The sequence below is a fragment of the Scaptodrosophila lebanonensis genome, unplaced genomic scaffold (assembly GCF_003285725.1).
Source record: "Scaptodrosophila lebanonensis strain 11010-0011.00,11010-0021.00 unplaced genomic scaffold, SlebRS2 tig00000129-arrow-arrow-pilon, whole genome shotgun sequence".
Lineage (NCBI taxonomy): Eukaryota > Metazoa > Arthropoda > Insecta > Diptera > Drosophilidae > Scaptodrosophila > Scaptodrosophila lebanonensis.
The window spans coordinates 571486-589735 of NW_022060583.1; the positions used below are offsets into that span (position 1 = coordinate 571486).

The following is an 18250-nucleotide window of genomic DNA, read 5'->3' on the forward strand; positions in this document are numbered from 1 at the left end:
CCCACTGCCACTGCCAACGTCGCAGCCCATTACAGATTCGGCGCACACAGGGGCGGCTGCTGCGAACCGTCGACTGCGGTTGCCTCTCTGGGCGCGCTCTCTCCGCTCTCCCTGCCATGTGTAGGGGAAATGTGCATGGAACATTGACGTTTTGTATGCGTATGTATGCCAGAAAGTAGGACACATTGTCAATGCTTCGTATTGCCTCCTATACTATATTTTTGTAAAATTTAGTTGCGCCGATTACATTTTGACTCTAACCAACCACAATAAACTCACACACACACACACACACCCACATATGTATACAAAACGTTTGCCATTTACATATAGTGCTCAGATTTGCATTGGAATGTTAATGTTTGGCTTACTGTGATTGCATTCAGCATAGCATCCACCCACCCACAATCTCGCTGAGAGCAACAACAACAACAACAACAAAAACAACAGTATATGTATGAACATCCGGCAACCCGTAACCCATAACTGTTCCCCTTTCTCCGGTTAGCAGCGCCGGCTTGTTGACTGTGCTCGAAATGGTTTTAGTTCCGTTTACATTTCAGATTTGCGTTTTGTCGTTGCCAGCATTAGTTTTTGCCCGCCTGCCCCATCCTCTAAGACTCTCTGTATAATGCAAAGTTGTTGCGTTTAACCATGCGAGTGCAACCCCAAAGCAGTTGTTCAAAATAAATGTTGACCTGTTTTGGAAATATGCCTTAGAATCGACACTTCCATGACTGCGATAATTCTAGTTGCAATTGCAGAGCTGTTGTTTACTTCATTATCCAAACGCGCATCCTTTTCACATTTCAAAGGAAATTAATTGATAAGGATATGATATTAAGCGATTATGAGATATTTGTATTTATTATAGTTTTCTCTTTATCCCTATTAAGAATAATTTAGTTTTAAAAGTTCATTAGCTATAAAATATTCAGCAAGAAGATGGACTTTGAATTCAATGTCATTATATCACACATTAAAGGTATAGCAGCATTTTCGTTTTAATATGAGATTAAACTAGAGCTCTTTTCTACCGAAAAACGATTGTCCATAATTTTTAAGAAATTGTTGTCATATTAAGGACATGATTTAAGAATGGGTATTATAATTCAAACACAGTTGTGACTACGCATTGAAGACTACAACATATTTATTTCTGAACTGTTAGCTCAACAAAAATGTAACGATATTGTGCGAATTGTAAGTCGAATTTCAATAAAATATTTAGGACTTAAATCGGACGCCAGCAGTACATACTCCTACGCTTTCTATTGAATAATCTTAGAGTAATTCTTGTTTTCATATAGCATCTAATCATTGACTAAATGTTGTGTATTCATTTAAACGACATACACTTGTTGTTAGTGAATGCTTTAAAATCCATTAAATAATTCAAACAGTCAGCTAACATGTGGCCGAGTATGTCTACAAGATCAAAACTTCTATCGATAGTTGATTCTAATGCACAAACACTTATATATTCTATATATATTTATGATTTCTGCAGCCACCAATAGCATTGCTGCCAAAACATCTGAGCGATTTTAAAGCACAGTACAATGCAGAGATACATAAATGTGTCACATTGCAGAGCAAATATTAAATCGCGTATAATGGGAGAAAAAAAAAACAATTTCCATTTGTGTGACAAAAGATGGCACTCGGGCCGTGACGCAGCAAGAGGCAGCGATTCAAGAGGCATGTGGAAAAGTGGGGCAATCAACGGCAATTGCAGACTGCAGTGCAGTCGAACGTACGAAAGTCGAGAAAGGCAGCAGAAGTCGCAGTATTTGCATCAAAAGTAAATCAAAAGGAAAGGCCAACTGCCAGGCAACCACTCAACCAGACAGCAAGCAAGCCAGCTAGTCATAGAGCCTGTCAGCCAGCCATCTAGCCAGCAAGAGCGCAAAACTCAATTAGGATGGGGTGTTGTTTCAGAGGCTCTGCGACTGCCGAGTTCCGGCCTTTGTAGCAGCATCGAACTGACTCCGCAGCATCCCATTGCATAAAGCCACCCTCAGGACGACTGACAATAGACTATGCAGCACAGTGGTGCAGAAGAGTGGGAAAAACGGGTCATATTTCGAATAAAATATATGTAAACTGAATCGTTTAAAATCGAGAGGAAAAGAAAAACGTACATTTGCTTTTATAACGCGTTGATTAGAGATTGTTTACGAGCATTCCTGTAGTTTTAGTATGAAACTTATCAAATCAAATTAATCAAGCAAGCGTAATTATATGTGCAGTCAGTATTTTATTTACAGGTCCCTCAGTAAAAATGATCTATTTTGTCCTCGTAAACTATCTCATAAACAGTATTTTATTTAATTTATTTATTATACGTTCATTTTCCTTCAAATTTTCAAAAAAGTTGCTCTTTGTTATGTTAAAATTTTGTAGATTTTCCAAAGGGTCGGAACCAAGAACATGATTTAAAAATGAATTGAGAGTGAATTCGATTATCAAGCAAAGCGAACTATACTTAGAAGAATATCTTAAAAGCAATTGGTTTTCATTTCTGGAAATACTTTTGCTTATAAAAGACCATTTATTCTATTATTTCTTGTGTTGAGAAGACAAATGGAGCTATAATTATATTTGAAGCTATTATTGAAAACACACTCAAAATATTATAACAGCGGACAGCATGTGGTAGCACTGTTCGTAGTCCGAAAATTTACGATAAAGTGAACAGCGAGCGACAACGCTAACGCCAACGTTGACGTTGACGTTAACGTCGACGCCGATGCCGACGTTATTTGCCTGCCTCATTCGGTTCCTGTTTATCCTTTTATATCGTAAGTTCCATGCGCCATTCGTCTCTCGTTATCTCGCCTTTTCTTTCGTGTTGCGTTCGTGTGTTTTGCGTTATTTTCTTTTTGCGCACAATTCACAACAACCAACACTTTTGTATCGTATTCTGTTTTGGTTGCCAATTCGTCGCCGCCGCCGCTGCCGCCGCCGCCAGCGCCACCGACGCACAATAAACTTTTCGGCTTAATAGACGGACTAAATGCACTAGCAGGCTGCGTGGCGACAGGGTCCCGTTCCATCCGTCATCTATGTGCCGCACTCAATCACCGGAGTGTGCACGCATTTTGCCGGGGGTTGCAGTCGTGCCGGAAAGGATTTGGCATGCGAATATGGCCTGAACTGGCCGCCTTTTGAGTGCATCAGACGGGACTGTGATTGTGAATGAGAATTAGTGAAGAGGAGGGAGATGAACAACAAGAGTGGCAAGCTACTCATAATGGATTAAGAATGGAACGGTTTCCATTACGATAGTATAGGCAAAATCTAAAAAGGTTTCTAGCAGATGCAGTGAGCATCCTTTGAACGCAAGGTAGTCTCCATATTATGAATACTCGTATATTCGTTTAAAACAGGGACTTTTATCATAATATGTGTTACTATAAAAATTGCAAAATAAGGACTATTTTTTAATTTCATTCATTTGCTCAAAATTTAATTGATTTTGAGTTTTATTTATTTGTCATCATGACTTTTGAGCAAACAAATAAAACTCATAAAATAATGATTATTCTTTGAGCTTTAATTTCTTGATCATTAGCTCAAAATTTAATCGATTTTGAGTTTTATTTATTTGTAATCATGACTTTTGGGCATAAAATAATGAATATTCTTTGAGATTTATTTTCTTGATCTAAAATGAAATCCAAGTTGTAATTGTCCTTGCCTTTTTCATAGAGAATAGGATCAAGATTTATATATATCCTTAAACAATAAGCCAAGACGAACCACTATAGTACTGTTTTGGCCTACAAAAATATGAGTTGAGTTTGAGTTTTATGTTTGATCAATGAAATAAAACTTTAAAAAGAATCATGATCTTATGAGTTTTATTTTTTTTTTGCTTAAAAATAATGATTATCGTTTAATTTGTAAAGAAAAACTCAAAGAAATGATTAAATTTTGAGCAAATTAATAAAAAGAAATTTTAAATCATAGTGAAAATAGATGGATATAAGTAATCCTAAAAACAGGATTCCTCGCTTTCTCAAAGTTACTATAAGTGACAGATTTTTTCATATAAAAAAAAACCTTTGTATAAATCATAATCAAAAAAGGCAATTTTTGATATGCTCTATAATTTGAAAAGTAATATGTCATGAAATATTCGTTGTGGCAGAGACTGCAAATTTCTCTTTAATCTTCTCACCCCTCAATAGGTGGATTAGTGCAAAAAAAGTGTTAAGGTGTGTGCGAAGATCGATATTTGGAGGAGGAGATAAAAATGTCCATTAGGAAAGACAAGGAACTATAGAGCATCGCTGCAGCTTTTTGTTATTTTTTTTTTTGGGATTAAGCTGAAAGAGTCTAGCAGCCCTGTTGCTCTTGTTGTGTCCGCTGTTGTTGTTGTTTATGTTGCTGTTGTTGTTGTTTGTGAGGGCCCTTCAGTTATACGCATTGATGGAAGCAGCAATAACGCCGACGACGACGATGGCCGCGATATTGTGCTAATCAGAAACGGCGGTCACATGCCGTCTGCCTCGTCCCTGGGTGGGTGGGTGTGTCAGTCTCTGACACTGGCCATAAGTCTTCTGCGAGCTACTGGATGGGGTTGAACGGGCAGGGTAGGGCGCTTTTGATGCCGTCAATGTCGCCCAACGCGTTTTTTCTCCATGCGATTATTTTATTTAATTTTGCTCTATTCTATTATTATCCCAGGCCTTTTACCAAACAATTAACGGGGCAGCTGTGGCTGTGGCAGGGCTTACAAGGATTTTGAGTTTTATTTATAAAAAAGTCAATGATTCGCATTGAACAATACATTTTTTTTAGGGACATGAAAGGTGGGAAGAACTGAATCAACCTTGAGTTCATTTGCACAGGAAGCAGCCAAGCGGTGTTTTATCGAAGGATAAAACAATCAAAATAGGCGGAATCGAGGGACTCCTTTGAAGTGTGGTAAACCAGAAATCAATAGACCAGATATACATATAATACATATGTTCGATTTCCTGTTGCTTAAAGTGTTTAGGAAGTCCTTTGAACTTGAACGCGTAAAACAAACTGCGACGGGCTAATGTTTACGTATGCAAATACTTGGAATGTGTTTAAATATACATGATCTAAAGCCTCAATTTGTTTGAAATGTTTATTTTCTTGTAAATTATTTAAAAATCGATCTAATAGTTTGAATTGTATTTCTAATTGCTTCAAGGCTTGTGTTTTTTCCATACGACTCAGCCAATCGCTTTCGTGAAACCTAAATTTCGAATAGAAGAATAGAACTGAGGCCGCTTATTATAATATTCGTGGGGCTATATTTTCTATGCAATCCGTTCAGTATTTGCTTTAAATATAGTCAGAGTGCTATTTATTCGACTCAACCAAACAAAACTTCGATTCATTTATTAGGCGAGGTTTCAAATGAAAAATGTATTTTGCTTTAAATATAATCAGAATGCTACCTTTTTGTATATTAAGGGTATCTTATTTTATTTAGCACTACACTTTATATAACACTTTTTATACCCTGTACCCGTAGGGTAAAAAGGGTATATTAGGTTTGTGCAAAGTATGTAACATGCAGAAGGAAGCATCTCCGACCCCATAAAGTATATATATTCTGAATCAGCATGACGAGAGAAATCGATCTAGACATGTCCGTCCGTCTGTCCGTCCGTCTGTCCGTCTGGATGAACGCGAGGATCTCAGAAACTGTAAAAGCTAGAATAACCAAAGTTGGCATCCAGATTCTCCTAGGTCCGAGTAAGGACGAGTTTATTTTTTTTTTTTTAATTTTCCCCCCCTTCCCCCGCTACAGAATTTCGTCAATAGCGTCCACATTTCAAATGCTACCTCAACCAAACTTTGCACACATAATTTATATATAATTGTCTACTGTTGTTTAAAATTCGGTCAATTTTGTGAAAAGTTATTAGCGAAACAAATTCTCTACAGTACAACCCCCACAAACTGCAGCAACGAGTTCGCTCTTCTTCTTCCTCTTTTTGTTGCTGCTATGGGCGCATATAACTCAGTGACGAAAGTTTACCTGGGTACAGGGTATTACACTGTCGGGCTTGCTCGACTGTAGCGTTCTCTCTTGTTATTATTATTATTAAAATTCGCAAAAAAGAAGCCGCAAATATTGCAACTTTGCATTGCAATTAAGACCACAGATTTCTAAACAATTAACTTGTTTATACTTGTAGAACGAATTATGAGCAGGCTTTAAATTGTTGAATGCTTTAATTTTATGAAAATGTAACACCAAGCTAAACAGATTTCAATCATTGGACTGCTATTCCCAAAACATGGCACACTTGTTATGTAATTCTCAGATTCGCAGCCTGCGGGAGCTGCTCTCACAATTCGATTGAATGCTGGAGGCGCAGATTTGCGCTTGTCAGCTGGCAGAGTTGTTGTTGACACTACAGTAATGCGCGTAAGTATACGCAGTAGGTGCAGTCATTATATGAGATGACACGGCTTACACACACAGACAAATGTACATACATAAGTCGTCGCATTATATTATTGTTTTTGAATCATTGTTGCTGGCGCATTGTCAGGCATGTCGAAATCCATGTTTGCACAACTTTTGAGCATGGATTAAGTTGCCAACTGGCTGCCAATGCCCCCAGTGTAGAGCAGACCAGACCAGATCAGCCCAGCCCAGCCCAGCCCAGCCCTAGGCATAACGCGAGCATATCGATATACTACGAGCATAGTTGTTGTTCGGCGGCTTTACTTTTGTTGCGTCTTGTTTTTTAGCAATTTGCTAAAACTTACGAATGTAAGTCATTCGTACAATGACACTTTGTGCGCTCCCTTTATAGCATTATACGAGTACCCTGCCTGCCCCATGGAGTGTGCGAGAGAGGGGTTGGCTGCGGCGACAAACAAATGCAGATGCAGTTACAGAGACAGAGGCTGGCAATGGAATGAATGCGTTCGCTGCTTCGTTGGCTCGTTCTTGGGTGCGGGGCTTGAAAATAAATTTAAGATCTTGGCATGCTTCGCTGCTGGTTGCTGGTTGCTGGCTGCTGGTTGTGGCAGCCCGAGCTGCAACCAGCCAAGTGGAATGCTTGGCGGCTTGGCGGCTTGGCGACTCGGCTCTCGGTGCCTCTGTCTGGTTGTCAAGTTGCGTAATTTGTTTGCAACTTCTTACATAGCAGCAGGCATTATGCAAGCAATTCTTAGGTAATTTTCCTTCCGAATCGCCGCTTTAGTTGTTTTATTCCCACTTTCCGCACAAATGGCACAACAATGGCGGTGTAATCGGAAATGTAAGGCAATGTGCCTAGTGTGATGCCTAGTTCATTGACATTATAATCCGGATGTCAAACAACAGCAATGACAATATACGAATGCCAGAAAAAAAAAACTGGGCTCGTACTCCCACTGGGGCGGCCAATGCATATATTATATTTACTAAGCGTAATGATGATGAATGCGGACCGGGAAGAATGCAGTTAGTTCTCAATGGTTTTTCCTTTCTTTTTTGTTCTATAGCGTTGCTTTAACAAAACTGTTAGTAATTTTTAAACAGCTGTATAGACATTTGTATGAGTAGTTTGAAGCAGAAAATGGGCATTCATAGTCTTATGAGTCGGACTAGCTACTGATGGCTTAGGAATTATATTTTGGTAGATCAAAACAGACGTAGAGTGTTGATATTCAAGGCAAGCTATTACAATATTATAGCAATACTCTCAGGGGAAAGTATTAGATAGCATGACTTTTTGATTAAGGAATGTCCTAGTATTTAATTGCCCCCACTAGATGTGTATTTGAATCCTGCACATTCTACTATTCTTTAAGCCTAATGGTACTTAATCAAAATGCGCCCATTATGAGCGCTCAGTTATATACAAATTTTAAATAGTATTGTGGAGTGGAGTAGAGGCCTGCATTAGTACTTCGTTACATATTGAATGCACAATTGCGAACTCATGTGAATCATTTTATTAACATGATAAAGCAAAAACACAAAAAGACTAGTGAAAAAACAAACTTGAGTTGGTTATCTATTAAGTGCACATTTTATATGAAAATCGGAAATAATAAGCGGAAGAAAGTTTTTGACGGACCTCCCAAAGAACTCGCATTTACTGAGTACTTCGTTCTTCTTATGAGGGCGACTTAATGTAATGCTCTCTCCCAATACTAAACAGCTTGAATCTTTGATTACACAGGCGAACAGTCGACGGAACTACAAATATAGTTTTCTACTTCGGGATTATACTTTTTATGACGTCGTTTACAGATTCAACGTTTTGTATTTGGTGATTAGTATTAGTGTGACCGTAGTCTAAAATTAAATGGAATCGAATCCTTCAATGCATACCTCTACTATATTTAATGTGGGGTACAAGTATTTCTTGAGATATTAAAGATCTAATTGCTGTTAGTAGGCATACACGCGTGTTCAATGGTGCTTTGAATTTAATAAATAAAGCTGTATGTATAAGTTCTTATTAACTAGAATGCATTCAAATCGATAGTTAAATGAAATAGCAAACAAGCAAATCGAAAGGCAATTTCAAATCTAAACTAAAAATGCTCTCCGCTTTTGAATGACAATCCATTCATGTTAGCTTTAATGCAAATTTAGATGTGGCACAAATCGATTGTTAGTACGAGTAATATAGTATACGAGTAGTATGTTTAAAATCTAAGGTAGTCTTATGTTAAATAATGCATTTCTCGAAATGAATATACCAAATCTGACCTTTTGCGTGGTTGCGTCAGAACCAGTGGGTGTTTGCCGCTGCAACGGTTTCTTGCGTATTAGTTTAATGCGTCTTAAAATGCTTATGCACGGGTATACGAGCATATACTTATACATATGTACGATATAAAGATTTAGGTACGAGTACTACTAATGGCAACTAAATAGACTGCTGCATAGCTTGAAGGGAGGGGGTTCGTATAGAGATTTGGAATTTAGGAGCAGAAATTTGTGTTTGAAGTTCATGAAGATGAAGAAGAACGAGTATGTGATTGGATTGCCACGCAACTTGTGGTTGTCGAGATCTACTTGATATAATTAGATATATTTGATATACTCATGGCAGATATAGTATAGTATTTTTGTAGTAGTGGGTAGTAGAGGTTTGTCTAATTGGATCGGATAAACATTACCACGGTTCTGGTGTACGTGTACAGTAAACAGCTACAGTTCTTGGACTATATATGCACTATATATGTACTCGTATATGAAAATAGGTAGCACAGATGAGTTGAAGAATTCATAAAAAAAAAACGAAATCAAAGAGAAATAGTATACAACTTATATACAAGTACAGCTTGGATAGGATAGGCGGCACAAAGAGTGTAAAGAGCAGTACAACATATATTGATTATATTGACGTTGTGTTCGATATTAATAGATATGTATTTGATTTGCATGGGTGTGGTGGCACATCGAGTTGTTTGGAGCATATTTATTTGATATACATAGTTGGACAATACGAGTATAACAATGAAACGATTAGAAACAAGGAGAACGGCATGAGTGTCTTGATCGCTTTAATGGAACACACTTACTTGGCATTTTTTGGTCGTCGCGCATCAATTGGAAAGTCATCATCAAAATCCAAATTGAAGTCCTCACCCAGATCGTGCGGCACTAGTGGGGTCCGCTGATGTGCAGGACTTGTGTGATAGCCGTCCCCTTGTAGCTGTTGTTGTGGCAGATTGGTTTTTGTATCGGGGCGCAATTGTTGTTGTTTGTAGTTGTAGTTTTGAGAGAAAACCGAAATAGTTGTTGTGGTGTTTTTTTGTTTTCAGTTATAAAATTGGTTATACAACAATAAATTGGAATTTTTACGCACAACAGAAAATTGTATAGACAAATAAGATATTTGCAGACTGTTGATTATTTATATCAATATCGGCGGGGCCAATACTTCCAGCTGATATCATTCACAATCGAACAAAATTGAACTGAATGGACCCACGTAGGGTTATAGCATGTGGATTCATTTACGAGATATAGCAAAGCAGCCCAAATTATACATAGAACAATTTATTTCTTTAGAATAACCAGCAAGTGTTTTATAATTTCAGCATAACAAACATTCAAATTGCTGGATGGGACGCTACATTGAAAAGCTAAACACTGTTGCTTAATCGTGAGGACAAAGTAGGTTTCTAACAATAAGGCGCCCAATGTGGGGCCCAAATTCACGATGGCTTGTTTATTTTTGTACTTCTATTTATTCGAAAAGTGAAAAATGAAAGCAATATGTTGGTGTTTAGGTACAAAAAGCCATTTCGAAAGTGACTTAAAAACATATTCAGAGTCCCACAATGTGAGTTTGTTCCTTGAGTAGGGGCTCGGTTCGAATCATGCCGCAACCTTCAAGACAAAAGCATGATTAAAAATTGTCAAAGCTATCCTAAAATTTAATAATTGTCCAATTTAATAGATCTTTAATCTTTAAAGATTTCCAAAAAAAAAAGTCTATAGTGTCGCAGAAAAAATGGAAGTCCCACAATTATTTACATCTTAGTGAATAATATCATATATACGAGTTTATCATTTATTGAAGTAAATGTAATTAATTAATTAAGTGAAATTAATTAATTAAGTAAAATTCATGCAATATAAACAGCTGTTTTCATTAACAAAATCAAAGTTCAATTCCAATTTATTGCAAAAAAAAACATCATTAGAATAATTTTTTATTTGTAAACGCAAAGTAAAGGGCAAATCGTTACTCGTGCAAGGATTTTGTTTTCTTCTCTTTCTCATAATGGTAAGTACTTTAGGTCGTAGGCAGAATTTTTAAACGATCATCTCAATGTAAAATTATTATGGAAAAATTGGGAAAATAGTTTAATGAGTATAAAAAGTTAGTTACAAAAATTATATAATTAATATCATATGGAAAAGTTTTCAATAGTTGAAAAGCTCAAATTATGAAAAGTGTGTGTTAAGATTATGTTTACGATTGACTTAGACAAATATTCAAAATAATTATGAATTTAATTAATTGTAGGTATTACAATATTATTAAAAAATGTTTGAAATGCAATTTTAAAAGCCAACACTTTTTGTTCATTATTGAATAAAACCAACTCATGGACAGGCCTGTTTCGAAATCCGTTTATTTGAAATCGAATACATAGCTTTGCAAAGGCTGTGAAAACTGAATGGATTTCAATTGAGTTTCAGCAAAAATATTTGAATAATAAATGTAGAATGCTTGAAATGGCTGACTCTAGAACAAGTCTGACATAAACAAAATTATGCGAATTGCATTAAAAATGTCTTATTGTAATAAAAATAGTTGAATTCATTCATTTGCTTGAAGAGTGATTTTGTTTTCTTAAACGTTTCGAAATATGAAAGGCTCTGATCAGTTTGACGTTGTCTTATTCATTAAGGAACTTCAATCATGGTGATTGACTTGTTTTTGTGAGATTAGATTTCTTGTATACTTGTATGTACGAGTTGTTTGTACAAATGTATATATGTACGAGTATGTATGCATTGTGTGTATGGAGAAGGTGTACATATTTATAAATGTATGTAGGAAATGCATATGGTTGTAATAATCCTTGTAACGAGTACGGCGAACAGCCCCTACCTTGACCACAGTGCCGACCTGATTCGATTCGGATGCCGACTGGCGATTGTCCAGTAAGTTAGCGCGCTCCATTTGTTCCAGCTGAAGTGTTTCTCGGGGTTGATCGAGCAGACGTTCTCGCATTTCATGCAGATAGGGACAGCGCTGCATTCCTCCAGACACACCTTTTCACCGCTCACCGACTCTATTTTGCCTTCAGTTCGATTTTATTGTTTTTTTTCTCTATTTGTTTTTAGTTTCTAGTTTCTATTCTAGATTTCTGTTCGTACACAATATAAGTATGGCGATATTATTGTATGTACTATAGTATGTAAAAATATATAGAAGCTAGCTAGCTAGAAGAGCGTACAAAATTATGTTGATATATAGGTTTCAAAGTTTCAATCTAGTCGCGGGCTAGCACATCTTTACTACTCAGAAGCCCCTGTAATACTATCTATAGTGATACATATACCATTCTTTAGCTCTTTTATATAAAATGTTTGCAATATAGTTTTGTTTGCTTAGGCGTGTCTATATAAGATTCCTTTATTATTATTATTATTTATTGTTGTATTCAAATGTTATATGTTGTTCCGAAAAATCAGTCATATGGTTTGCAGCAGCAGTTTACTTTAAGACTTTTCAGTTATTGAATTAAATCAATCAAATTGGTCGTTCTGTGGCAGAGAAAAGAGAAGAATAAACGAATGTTAGTTGGTAGCGTTGCAAAGAAATATCTTCATAGATGAACAATAAAAATATATAGAAAAGAAAATAGTATTTATTTCAAAAATTGATATTCATGAAATTTTAAACAAATAGTATAAGGAAATATTTTCAAAATTTTAAATTACTTGTAGTTTTGATTCAACTACAAGGTTTTTTAAATATCAACCATCTAGATTTTTTTTGACTCCCAATGTGGAAGAAACGCTGCGGATTCTCACTAATCTGCAGTCTGTGCCAAAAGGTTATAAGCATTTCCCCACTGAACACTATGATGCGAAAAATAAAACTAAATCTTATTGATAAAGAATGTGAGAATAAAAGATCTTTTTCATTACTCATACTTTTACTCTCTATTTTCATTTTAGTTCGTATGTCGCTTTATTCGCTTGAGGGTGATTGTTAAATATTTGTTGACCCCGATCTAGTATTGTATTAAAGTATGTTTATAATGTTCAGGAATAGAATCCAAAAGCAAATAAAGCTCGATTCTCATGACCTAAACTCATTTGATAATCCAAGTATTTCTGCTCAGACGTTTTTTAACAAACTTTTATATATACCTACAACATATAGAGTATACCAAAAATAGACCCCACACAGTCCTTATAACATATATACTATAAATAAATTCGATATTTTATGATTCCAAGTGATTATCAGAACATACTTTTTTCGGCATTTTCCGATTCGGTATGCGAAAGAAGCACAAAAATAAATGTGCCCTTGAGGAAAATAAAATACTAAGACGACTGAAGAACAAGTGGAAATTCCATAACATTTTATGCGCTTCTGGGGCTCGTTTCCACCATGTGTGCGTGTCAAAAGCAACAATAATAACAACTACACATGCCTCTGGTCATCATGGCTGACTGGAAAAGCACTGTGGTTATGCTTTGGCCATAACTTTTCGAGCATATTACACAAATAAATCAACATCGGATTTAAGTTGAATGCTTTATATGTGTTCCGATTTGGAAAGAGAGAGAGAGAGAGAGAGAGAGGAGTCAGGCTATATTTGCAACAAAGCTATGAGCACATAACAAGAGCTGTTGTGGATTGACATGAACTTCAATGGTCATGTCTAGGCATTCATCTGATTGCATATTCAGATTAACATCCGTACCCATGTCAAGGCGAAGAGGGCCAGAGCCTCGATGCCATGCTCGATGTCGGCTGTTCGAGATCATCGCCGTCTTTGCTTGCGTATTATTAGAAAGATTTGTTATTTTTATTTTGATTATGTTTCGTGCAGCTAGCCACGCTTTTATGTTGGCTGCGAGCCAAAACAAATTGCAACTGGAAATTTGGCGAGTACGCATCGATCATTTTTTGGCGGCTGCGTCTCGCAGAATTGAGTTCGGACCCGGGCTCGGGAACGGGAACGGAAACAGGCAGAAATGTGCGAATTCGCGCGGCACACATCGCACTTGCTGTTTGTTGTTGTTCGGATTTAAGTAAAACAAGCACGCATAGAGGTCGTGTGCCAATTAGCTCACTGGCCTAATGTAGCTCCTTTATTTTCTGGCCAATCAAACACTATAGGCAACAAATTCGTTATTTTTCTATAGGCTGCTATCTAGACAAAGTTTTCATGTCATTTCAGATTTGACAATTTACAGCAGATGCGATATGTGCCAATATTGTGTATATAGGTGTACATATATTATAAAAATATCTAAATCAATTATCTACACATTTTCATCTGAAACTCTGCAAGTCTATAAATGGAAGAAGTGCGCTTCGTACCATGCTATGCCAATTATAATCCTGAAATGTCTTCACAATTAAGCTAATTTTTTTTTTTTTTAGATTGGTGAGGGGACCTTTACATCAATGATTGTTGCCTAAAATAAATTTGGTTTGAAAAGAATGGCTAGAAAACCGCTAGAAAATGGCTTAAAAACCCACTATGAATAGCTAGAAAATTGCAAGAAAAACAATAATATGTTGTTAGAGAAAACGGTAGAAAATCCGCTAAACATCCGTCAGGAAATGTCTAGAAAACCGACTAAAAGTAGATTGAAAACCCACTAAGAGACGGTTGAAAGCCCACTACAAATCATACAAATCACACAAATAGACGTTGTGGAAATACCCTCATTGAGATGAGATATCAATGAAACAGCATCCCTAATACATACGGTTACATAAAGCAATTAATATCCCAGCATTATAAGATTTAATATTTTGAAAATAAAGTGAAACTAAACGTAATCCATTTTATCCTTATAAAATTCGAATTCAATTGGAAGAAATAATTAATAATAATATTATTGACAAAACTAATATAACAAAACGATTAATATTGTCTAGTACGGACGAGGGTTCATAAATTTTTTGGGTGCTCGAGACTTTTAAATCGAATGCAATAAGTGAGAGGCATGTACTAAGACATTGTTTCCACTTTGTTGGCAGAATCGCTTTTATGGTTGTGGTTTCATGGCCATTCATGGCCAAGCAACGCCTAATTCTGCCCCAATCGAGAATTGTCGCATGTTCTTGTTTTGTTGTTGGCGACTGCAACCACACTTGAAACACCAACACAGGCCCGCAAATCGAAAGGTTGCTTAATGCCATTAACATTTGATGGCTAACAACTGCACTGAGACTTGAGCTATAAAGACGCTGACGCCGATGCCAACGCCAACGTCAACGCCGGCGTCGCGGCTAGCGCTGCTGCTGTTGTGACATGAGGTGATGTGGGAGGGCGGGAAGGTAATTGTTGTGGCCAAAAAGTGGGGGAAAAAAAGAAAAAGAGACGAGCTTAAAATTAACGCAAAACTAGCGCACATTTGTTAATTGCAAATTTCTATTCTTGTCTTTCTGCTTTTGGATCGCACTGTGCTAAACTAGCCTCCTTGAGCCAATTACTACACAATGCGAGTTTCCTATGGCAGGGGGCAAGGGGAGAAGACATCTGACAGCTGTCAGACACAAGTTCTCACTCTCACTGTGATGACCTGCTTTGGGGCACATTGTGTGCGGACTGCTTCTCCAAGTCAAAGTCACTTGTTGCTATTGGCAACCACCTGTCATGTGGCAAGTTGCTTGCCGATTAGCAGGCTAATTTGTGGGTACAGGTATTACGAAAAAACAACCCCCAAGATGTTGACTTGCAAAGCAAGGGCAAAGGGTTCGCTCTCCTCCATCACCAACTATGGCTCGCCTAATCCCTCGATTGTGTTCAATTCCTCAACCCTGAGCAGTTCTTAATAAAGTCATGTGCAATTATAAAAAGGTATTTGGATTGGCCAGAGCTTAAGTAAGCAATTTCATAAAATGTTCACGAAAAGATCTTTATTGAAGAAACTATCTGCCAGCCCTCTATTTTTATACTCTGTACATAAAATGTACAAGAGTATATTAGGTTTGCGGGAGCTGAAAATGTAACAGGCAGAAGGAGGCGTGGCGGACACTCATAATTGTTGTCGGTATTTTATTAATTAATTAAAAAACACCAAATCATAAAACAAGAGCGAAAAAAGAGCAGCAAACCGGTTTCGGCAAAAAATGTACCTAATCAAATAGATAATGTGATATCAGCGGAAGCTCCCGATACAGATCTAGATCCAGTCTTGCATAAGGTTGTGTCCAAGAGCATGATTCATGGGCCGTGTAGAGCATTTATTTATTTTATTTATGTCAAGTAAAAATTGGCTGTCGACAAATAAAAATTATAAAAAAATCCTATAAACTAGGATAGCCTAAGGAGAAATCTAATCAAATTACAAAAGTATCTATGCCCAGTCTTACAGCTAGGTGTGGACAGAGGCGTCAATAGATCTACCAATATAAAAAGAAAAACCTTAACAGAGAGAAGAAGCATAGAACGAATTATTGTGGATACAGATTGATGAAATTTTATATTCTAAAAAGTTCACAAAGTAGTGCTCTCACAATTGGATAAAAACTCCCCATGTTGTCTCAGGAGCATTCAAGCAAGAGTCTCTCTAGTATACTTAACAAATTTCGATCGATCTGACAATATGAAACGGAAGTCGAAAATGGCTTTTTCAAGCTTCTGGAATTCTTTTGAGCAAAAACTCTCTATGGGCACGATACCTAAATAGGATGATGGAAACAAACATATACTAGTTCGTGTAGGATAAACATGAAATGACAAAGAAATTGAAAAAAAGTAAGTCAAATAATCGCAAGCAGACAAACTGTAAACAAAATTGAGCCGCATGCGTGGGGAAAACTTTCATAAATATCGTAATTGTGTATGATTTTTGTTCGGGTGTCTGATGACAGATTACAAACAAGCGGGGCAAACACCCTCGCAAGCTTGCAGATCGGCGCCATAGATACATAATTGTACAAATACTTTCATACATATATGTACATCTGTAGTATATGTATGTTAATGTATAAAAAGTTTCATTTCCATGCGGCTCTGATCTGAATCTAAAGAGACGGCGCCCACATTGAGAACCGGATATGCAATTGTGTAAAAGCGAATACGAATGTGCATGAGAACGATGAGCAGATGGACACATTTTGCTGCTGTCGGCCACACAAAATTCAACAACAACAACTATAACAACAACAATATTCGTAATGTTGAATGCATCGTGTAGACATCACTTGGTCGTCTGCCTCGAAAATAGGGTGACCTTATAAACAAAAGCAATATCCAATACAAACCCAAAAGCAAACGCTGCCGGGCCATCCAATGTTTATGCTTGCTTTCGATGGGTTGGGCCGTGCAGCTTTGCATTTGCATCGCTGGTGATGGTGGGTGGATGGGTGGATGGGTGGGTGTTGGTGGTGAGGAGAGCCAAGTCACAATAAAAAGTACAAGGTAGATTGTGTGTACCTATGGGACCACAAGATACCCTTTACGCAATGCACTTAATCAATCAAATCAATATTAAATCAGTGCAATTGATTTCAAACAGATTTACCTTGGCGTGCAACCATTTTAATCGAATTATAGTGAGCGACTGTAAACTAGCTTCCATCCCATAACAACTTCATACACACCACATTTCTTCTATTTCAAGCATATTACTAATTAAATACTAAGTCTTCCATCTGATGAGCAATGCTGCTGATAACTTGTCTGCTTCTAGTGGTTTTAGTCTTTGGTATGAGAACTTTCATAAAAAGGTTCGACACATAGGGTAAAAAGTCAGTTGAAAATTAAATATATCAACATTAAATATATCAGTGGCTATATGATGATGGATATATTGAAAGTTTATACAAAACTTCCCCTAGATTATGTGAAAAAAATTAAGCAAGCCAATAGGAAAGACAGTAAAGGTTCATTCCAACTTTTACAAATAGATGCACGAATTCCTTCTGTTAGCTAAAGTGTTTTCTTAAAATGTCTGATCATTATATTTTACCAATCATGTTTATAATAAGCTCCCCAGGACACTTTGTTGGGAGCATTTCTCAAGCATTTGCAATAACTCAGCTTTTAAAAATTTTAAAAATTTTTTCAAAATTTTAATTTGTTGGTCCCTTCTTTGGAAAAAGCTGCGTACGCCCTTGGTTCCTGAGCATGACTTCGAATCACGGCATCTACCATCATCGCAAAAATAGGTTATGTAGGTTATAAAAATCACTTTTAATTTTATATAAGAAAATTGCATACTTTGTGACTAGTACATATAAGAAATCTTCTTGTCGTACTAGGAATTAACAAACAAACAAAAAAAAAAAAAAAAAATACTTGCAATCTTAACATTCTCTAAAGGTTGTTCTCACTTATAAAAATGTTCGATGGACGATGCGCAACATAATTAAAAATTAAAAAGAAATATACAAAAGAAAACTAACACAATTCATAGGAATTTTTTATTGACTGTTGAACTCTACGCTAAATACTAACTATTTCGAAAGGGAAATAAGATATTGTAAAACAAACTTGATCTAACATATTTCGATATGTGCTATCTAGTATATACATAGTACCTGAAGCTTGGGGCGAACATGGATTAATCAAAACAGTT

At 36.6% G+C, this 18250-nt stretch overlaps 1 protein-coding gene across 4 annotated transcripts in view; it reads right to left on the reverse strand.

Moving 5' to 3' along the window:
* The window catches only part of LOC115628807 (proton channel OtopLc), a 34361-nt gene that overhangs the window by 12684 nt on the left and 3427 nt on the right, over positions 1-18250 (reverse strand). For 2 of the 4 annotated variants that reach the window (XM_030525026.1, XM_030525024.1), the window contains exons 1-2: positions 11595-12031; positions 9529-9662 (exon numbers count right to left, since the gene is read on the reverse strand). In XM_030525026.1, the coding sequence (XP_030380886.1) occupies positions 9529-9662; positions 11595-11726 (266 nt within the window). In that variant the 5' untranslated portion in view covers positions 11727-12031. Of the gene's footprint in view, positions 1-9528; positions 9663-11576; positions 12032-18250 lie in introns of those variants that run through there. The other 2 variants (XM_030525023.1, XM_030525025.1) reach the window with 2 other exon arrangements.